The 8,315-nt window shown below is 42.7% G+C and overlaps 1 protein-coding gene across 1 annotated transcript; it reads right to left on the reverse strand.

The window, feature by feature from the left end:
* Positions 1 to 5,033: 5,033 nt before the first annotated feature.
* barhl2 (BarH-like homeobox 2) lies at positions 5,034 to 8,072 on the reverse strand. The gene is made up of 3 exons (XM_003973788.2): positions 7,139 to 8,072; positions 6,344 to 6,569; positions 5,034 to 5,656 (listed from the first exon to the last, which is right to left on the reverse strand). The coding sequence occupies exons 1-3, from the start codon at positions 7,683 to 7,685 to the stop codon at positions 5,353 to 5,355; spliced, it is 1,077 nt and encodes a 358-aa protein (XP_003973837.2). The 5' UTR covers positions 7,686 to 8,072; the 3' UTR covers positions 5,034 to 5,352.
* Between the last annotated feature and the right edge of the window lie 243 nt (positions 8,073 to 8,315).

The raw sequence follows: 8,315 nt of genomic DNA on the forward strand, positions 1-8,315 counted from the left end.
AAAGCCAAGGGTAAACAACTACTCGTATAAAAGAAATATCTCCAGAAGCTCTCCGGTATGGATACACCGATCTATAATTCATTGTGCTCAGATATATTAGATTTCTCTCTTAAATTGGGTCATTAAGTTGTGAAAGGTCTAAATTTGAGAGCGATATCTTAGCCGAGATTAAAGCCAGATCCCCTTGCTGTTATATTCAATTTTATCATATTTCCAGTTTGCCACAATCAATATTTCACATTCACAGAAGATCACATTTATTGTTTGATTTTCACAGATAGTTTTTGGCCTCCTGTTCCCTTCTACAGCACAATGTAGCGACTTTGGGCTCTGGTTTCATCATTGAATTTCTATGCTTTGATCTCTGAAAACCCTCTAAAACTAATGTGACTACCCAATGGATGGCCACATAAGGTTAGCAGTATTTTTCTCAGTTCCATCCAACTATCTATCCATCTTCTAGCTGCTTGCTGGAGCCTATCACAGCCACATTCAGGTGAGAGGCAGGGTAAACCCATAGCCACCACCCGTAGGGCCCTATCTGAGTATTTGGGGGTTTGGTGCTTTGCTTAAAAGCACCTGGACAGTGCTCTGAAGGTGTGCTGGCACCTGTCCTGCTACCTGCACAATTGTTCTCAATTGGTCCTGGCTAAAATTTCATATTCACTAAAATTTTTATTTTTAATTAGTTCTCTATAGATTCAAAAAACAAACAGAAAAACATCAAAATCACAACAAACCAGAGCTGATCCTTGCACCCAATTAGTCAGTTATCTAAACTTATAGTAAAAAAAGAAAACAAATGTATTGATATTGGTGCCAGATGTTCACAACCCCAAAGATAGTCATAAATAAGCCTAAATTCTAACAGATAGGAAACAGAGGAATCACGAAGGAACTTCTCGATCCGTCAGGCAGATGTCCAAGACTTAACACGTTTGGCCCTTTTGGTTATGCTGCGAAGGGCAGCGACAAAAGTGACAACCTGGGGATCTGTCCAGGAACCATCAAGTCCCCCTCGTTTCCAATGGACGCAGCAGAAAAAACAGCTTCTCTCACAAGTTATGAAATCTGAAAAAATTGTCACTGCTTCTGATCCTGAATTGTGGCCTTGATTGTCACCAGAAGTGTTTTTGTACAATAGAATGGTGCAGTGTTGACATTTGACCTTTTGGAATTTGAAACTATAACATTCCCCTTGAACTTTTACCATCAAAATAAACAAATGGAGATGTGTGTTAATGGACAGGCCATCTTATTTTTTTCCCTGATTATGACCAAGAAGCTTGAAGAATGGAGTACTTAATAGTGCGACCAAATGACGTTGTCTTTAGTTTGCCCTTACCTAGACTCAAACCTGACGACGACCATATGTACGTACAATATGTTCCACAGAGAGTGTCTAATACTACATAATGTACGTTAATTTCAGTTGCTACTCAGCTCTCATTCTCCTGAGTATACGTATGCCTTAATGTCAGCACTGCGCTCTGTGTAGCGCCACCAGAATTGGAGTCTGTCACTTAAAATATAATACCGTCAGATCTGTGACTTTAACCTTGAAGCAATTAGTTGTTGCTGAGCCGTAATGAGTCCTGACATCACTCCGCTGTGATGAAACCCCTAATTGCTCTGTAAAAATTGAAGCTTTTGACATCACTGCTGACAGACTTTTTTTCCGCCCCCTCCCCTTCTTCTTCTTCTTCTTCTTAGTTGTGCGGTCACATGCGACGCCTGGTTGAAACTTGAAAGGTAGTGGAGCTTCTCTACTATCAGCTGTCCTGTCACTTGACAAAAAAGAAAGAGGGAAAGTGGGTGGATTTGCTGAAATGATGGAGCCATTTAAACCGCCGTGTGTCGGCGCTGCGCCGCATCATTCAAGGAGAGTGATGCAGATGTCCACGCTGGTCTGAGCTTTGAGTCCGATCTCTGCTGCCTGAAATATTCATGCATATTTTTATGGAAATGCCTTTTTATTGGCATTTGATGTTGCCAGGAAAGATAAACGTGGGGAAAAAAATAATAATTTTATGTGTTATTTTTGTTTTTCACTTTTTGTACAAATGTCACAGACTAATGAGAGCCTATCAACCTTAACTTACTGAATATGCCTTGAATACATCGATACCTGTTATCGAGCTGAACATGAAGTAAAATCCTTCTAATTAGTTAAAAATTAAACGTGTATGGTTGAATAAAACTCGATGGATTCTATCAATAGTTTTTTTAATTGGTGGAAATATTATCCATGTTATCCCCTCTTCAGTTAGATTAATGCAAGTTGCTGCACAAAAACATGCTGTTTGGATGATGCAAAGTCAGTTTTTGTTTGTGACATTCATTTCTCGAGGAATAGGCTGCACCTTCTAGCACACATTTGCTGCTAGGGGCTAACACTTGGAGTTGGGGGTTTCTTTTTCCAGAGAAAATAGTCAAAGAGGTGCCTGCTGAGAAGATCTCAAGGCTTCCTCTCTTCAGTCTAGTTTATCGCACATCAGCTTTGATGTTTTCTCAGACGTTTGACTACTGAACACGTTAACATGATGCATTGGTGTGATCGAGCAGCTCAGTACGCTTCCTGCAGCTTCTTAAATTAAAAAAAAAGAGCGACAGGACACAGCTCAGGCAGGGAGGCAATGGGCAGCAGCAGCAGATGATAATCTGCATGATGTACAGCAGAACTTAAGCACAAAGAATTTTGGGAGGAATGAGGTGGGTGTGTATTCGTGAGTGATATAGGAGATGTGATAATGAGAGGCCAAGGAGAGCAAGTGTTACCTCATTATTGTAATGAAAAAGATATCCCACCATTACATCAGTTGGAAAAAGTGGCAATTAAAGTGCCCAACAAGGTTCCTTGAGGCAAGAAGGGGAAGAAAACGACTCTCTAAAGCCCATCTGTTCTAGATAATATGCACCATGTAAAAGAAGGCCTAATCCTCTTTATTCAAGTCTGCTGCCCTTTTCTCCACCACTGATTGTGTTTTTGAGTATTGCTCTTCTACCCCCCAAACTCTGCTCGGCCTTTGCAGAGAAAGAGAGAGAAAGAGAGAGAGAGAGAGAGAGCGTAGTCCAGATAATAAAAGGACCAGAATATTAAATATCAAATTTTAGGTAGCGCCACAGTTATGTGACTATTTATATGGATGCACTTCAAATTTGCACGTTATCATTACTGAGCCAATTTTAAAAGGGACGATTTTTGGTATCAACATTACGGAATCGCATAAATAAATAAATGATCACGAGCGCCAGAATTTAGCTCCAGCTCCAGGTGAGAGACGGCAGCAGTCTATTAATTCAGCCTTGCTGTATATGGTTGGAGCTATCATTAATGAATTGGAACGGCGCTCGCAAGCACAGACACCCCCCACCCCCCACCCGCAGAGCACGATAAATAAATAATGCTGTAGAAATCATGCATATGAACAACGCACGTCGGCACTATATGATGCAGTAAGGGACAGAAGACAGTAGGGTCAACATGTTAGACTGATACTTTCCAGGCCAGACCTACTTTCTCTATTATTTCCTATTGGCATGAAGGGGGCGATTAATCCTGCTGCACATTAGTCTCCTGCAGCTTGTGTGATTTTTCTCATATCCATAAAGTCGTCGCAAGTGTAATTAGATTGAACAAATCGCAAGTGCGCGGAGACGAACTGGTATCCATGCGCGTCTAGTTGATCAAATTGGTTTTAAGTGCCTTCAAGTTCCAGTTTGTGTTGACTGGCGCATGTTGCGGAGGGAAACAGCGGGGCTGTTTGCAGGGAGGTGTCCATGCAGCGAATGACAAGCAGACGGCTTAAACAGGCTCCCCTGACATGTGTCCAAAGTCTTAAGAGACACATAAACATAAGCCCGCATTTACTTCGTCTGATTTAGACTGATTTGTTCTAACTTTGCGTAGAAATCCGTTTTAAACCAAAAACCAAATTAAAGAAAATAAATATAATCACAGCAAGGAGTCGTTCATAAAATTCTCAAAACATTTCGTCTCATTTTATATATACAAATTTATTTTTTAACGTTTGGTTTGATCACCTATGTGCAATAAGCGTTTAGCATTTTTGCAAACCAGGAAAGGTCAATTTGACTGAGTGTGATCAGCAATGGTTCAACGGCGAGGAACCCAAACAAACGGCCCCCGAGGCTCTAATTCACACGAGGACCCCCCCACCCCCCACCCCCACCCCTCCTCATCCGCGCCTCCAACATATTCTCCGGGGTGCACGCTCACAGAAGGCTAAATAAATTCTTTTTAATAATATTTAATTTTACACCCGTTTAGGATTGGTTTTGTTTTAGTCCCGAACGAGCGTCTGACGCACAAAACACTTTCAAGAGAGTTGAACACCGCAAAATTCAGAAAAAAATTCAAATAAAAATGAAATGAAATTTAAATAATGGCTAAATGATACGAGGGAAATTTGCCGATTTTAAATAGGTTTTTACGAATTCTTCCCCTCCCCCCCTCAAAAAAAAGTTTCGGAATTATGTCTACTGAGGTGTGTTGTTTAAGTGAGACTGAGCAGATTATGAGATTTTTCTTTTCTTTTCTTTTTGTCCTGCAGGCTTCTCGCCCCGGATCCTGCGTCTGGTGCGTTCACGCTGAGAAATTCAGGCTTATTGTCTGCTGCGCTCCCAAAGAACAGCTGCTAAGCCAAGGAAACATTCCCAGTACACGCAGCTCATCATAACCATTCAGCCCATCGCCAATCAGCTGCCTTGCATCAATATGTGGGCTGTGAAAATGACGACAACGAAATATTGTTCAACGTAAATAATGCGCTAATGTAGAAAACAACATGTGCTCATTAATGTTGCTGATGAAAACTCTCCAACTATAACGCGAGTTTTAAGTACGTGTTAAGTGATCCAAATTAAAAAGGGGGATATATTATATTTTCAATAAAGCTTATCGAGATAATGAAGATATCTTTTTTTTTTAAAATGGCGTGATAAACTGTTTTTTTCTTGATTTTTTTGCGTAAAGAACTAAGATTTGAACTCATTGGAGGCGTCTGAAATTCATGTAACATCATGACTTCTTTATTCATTCCGTTCTTCATCTAATAAACTTTATAAGTTTATTTTCTAATGTTAAGTGTATTTGTACAAAAGACAAACAGACAATCAGACATGAGCAGTCCTTGTTTTCTGCCTCGGGCCGGACAGAGAGTCTTCAGGACCTGGTTCAGACTACTCGGGCCTACATTAAATACCTCTCTTCCTTCTTTAAATGTGTCGGGTTTGGAGAGAAAGTCCAGTAGTGTGCTTCCGTTGTAGTTACTCACATCAAGTGTTCAATAAGGTTTCAGGTCATCGTCTTTTCTCGTCGCGTTTCGGGTTTTATCGCGGATGCGCGGCGCCGGGCATGGGGTTAGACAGGGGATTTAGAGCCGGTTGTCCCCCAGGCCCAAGGCCATGAATGAGCACCCTCGGGACCAGGGGTCTCTGGAGGCCGGGATGCGCTGTGGTAGGAGTCCGGTACATGTTGCTGAACATTGCCGCCGCTGCCGTCGTGGTATCCACGGTACCCAGCAGGCTCGGGTGGTAAAAATAGGGCGACGGGAACATTCTCTGTAAGGCGGAGTAGTTTCCTGCTTCGGCCAGGAGTTCTAATCCGACCGCCGTTTGTCTCTTCCACTTCGTCCTGGAAATCAGATCAAAATACATGGAATGAATTATTTAATCAGCTGCTCTGCCGCCAAATCCCCAAACACCCCCGTAATTGGTATGCAGAGGCCTAATTATCACAGGCGTCGATGTATGGGTGTGCTTTAATTGGGTAGGAAAAAAGTCGAGAGGCAAATATGAAGAAATGTTGATCCTTTTCTAAAAACCAAATCCCGATCGCCAGATTGTTTAACCACGCACGACAAATAAGAATTTTATTGAAAGAGATTAAAGAAAGCGTTGATTCGTTTTACGAATGCGATTTTTACACGGGTATTTTCGTTCATACATTCTGTAATTTTCCTCTTTTTTTCTCTTTTAATTTAAACGACATTTGTGACTCGGGAAGAAAAGAGCCAGTCTTCAAATCCTGAGAAACTTAAGCGTGGCCTCTGCAGCCCAAACCGACTGCGCGCCATCCAGGCGAAGGCAATTATTACCGTGAGAATCTTACTTCCTGGGAAACAATATCATCATTATAAAACATCCGAAGACAAATACTAACGCCACGTGCTTGAAGCTATGCAAAGCAACACCTAAATGATCCTCAACCATCGAATGAACGTGACTGTTGCATCGTTCTTGTGCTGTAAATCTTCAGATTTCCCCACAGCTTTATGCTCCATTTTTTTACAGCATTTCGGTGTATTTTTGGGTGCCTTACCGTCTGTTTTGGTACCAGGTCTTGACTTGTGTGTCTGTCAGGTTGAGAGCCGCCGCTAGGTCCATGCGGTCCTGCACGCTGAGGTATTTTTGTCGCTCGAAGCTCCTCTCCAGCTGGTTGAGCTGGTGGTCGGTGAAGGCTGTCCGTGCTTTGCGAGGTTTTTTTGTGCGCATCGGCGGACTGTCTCTGCTGCTGGAGATCTCACGGTCCCCTTCGTCCTTAGTCCCTATAGAGCAAGGAGAGGGGGTTGTGGGTTAGTCATGGAAAACCACGAAATTATCCTGAACATTTTCAATTTTTTTTAAGTTTATTTTTTGCCTACTGTCAAATATTAACTAACCCGTTTAAAATGGGCTCAAACCGGTGCGCTTTGACACGTGTGGCAAATGCAGCACTTCCACAGTAAAAGAACACGGTCATCTGGATCATTATTGTTATCACTGTTACGATCACTATTATAGGCTTCCCTTCCTTTAGAAAACTAGAAATCAATAGGTCAATCAGTGACTAGCTGTAGCTGTTTTCCTTGCACGATGATCCCCCCTCTAGGAAGGACAATAATCTCTCTAATTAACCCACTGGGGAGGTCTTACACACGGTGAAATAACCGGATTTACAGGAGATTCAACCAAATAAATTATTATTATTATTATTATTATTATTATTATTATTATTATTATTATTACGGCAACAATTATTTTCAACTTTTCATAGTTGTAAATATTCTTAACTTCCACAACTTTAACATCGACTTTAAGTGCTAGGATGGACTAAATAATCAAACGGAGCTCGTACCCTTGCATTTCATTTCACTCTGAATGTCGTCTCTTTTGTCCAACTTGTTCTTGCTGTCTTCTTGTTCCAGTTTGGGCCTGAAGCCGTCCGGAGCCGTGGCACTTTCTGGTTTTGGCGTGTGATGGGGTGAGGATACACTCGTACTGTAAGGTGCGCAGGCTGCCAGCGGTTTACTGTCGCCCAAAATGTCTTTGATTAAAAAGGAGGATGTGGCAGTCCTTGGGGCGCAGCCGGCCCCGGCAAACGGCGGCTGCTGAGGCGATAGCGCCAAACTCTGCTGGTTGTGGTGATGGTGGTGATGCTGAAGGCTGTCCTGGACCAGATGCGCATCGGCGGCGTGCTCCATGGTTACCGAGATGGGGGATGAGGGCGCCGTCCCCACAGTGTCTATCTCCGAGCATGGTGACGGGGTTGCCTGACTCCTGAAATCCGCTGTCCTGCTGTCGCCGAGCCGAAAATCCCCGTTCATTAGCACGGGGTTACCAGAGTTGGACGCGCTGGATAAAATAGTGTCTATCCCAAAACTCGACCCGCTGGATCCTTCCATATTAAGAAACGAGTGACGGAGCCTTCATAACAACAGTTAGATGCTTCTCCTCCGCCAAAACCAGAAAGAAAAAGTCCGGAAATTTCGTTGAAATGAACGCAAGGATTTTTTAAAAAGAGCAAACAGTTGGATAAAAAAAAGAGGGAAAGAAAATCCTCGTTTAAAAGCGGCTCAGGTGGTCCAAAATTTTACATTCAGTGGAAGTGAGTGCGCCTCTGCGTAGTCCGCGTCGCTTTTTCTGTTTGGATATTGAACTTTGTGTTAAAAGTTGAGGCGTGTGAGATATACATAGGGCTGACTCCTCGACATCAGGCTCCCCCTTTTTGCTGCTAATCGCTCCAGTGTTGCTCTACAATGACTTCCTATACTGACGTCACGGCCCACGGCGAGGGGGAATTAATATTTTCTCCTTTATAATAAACACTCGACGCCTTTTCTCTCCCCGCACCCCCACCTCCCCCCGCCACGCCATTGGCTTCCATCCCTGAATCGGTTCTGGTGCCTCACCAATCAGGGAGTTGTTTCTTCATCACTTCTCCCATTGAGTTGAGTTAAATTCTGGAATAGCTCTTTTTAAACGTAAGGGGAGTGCGGGTTTAGGCCGTGTAACTAATGTGTATTAAATATACC

The sequence above is a fragment of the Takifugu rubripes genome, chromosome 20, assembly GCF_901000725.2.
Source record: "Takifugu rubripes chromosome 20, fTakRub1.2, whole genome shotgun sequence".
Lineage (NCBI taxonomy): Eukaryota > Metazoa > Chordata > Actinopteri > Tetraodontiformes > Tetraodontidae > Takifugu > Takifugu rubripes.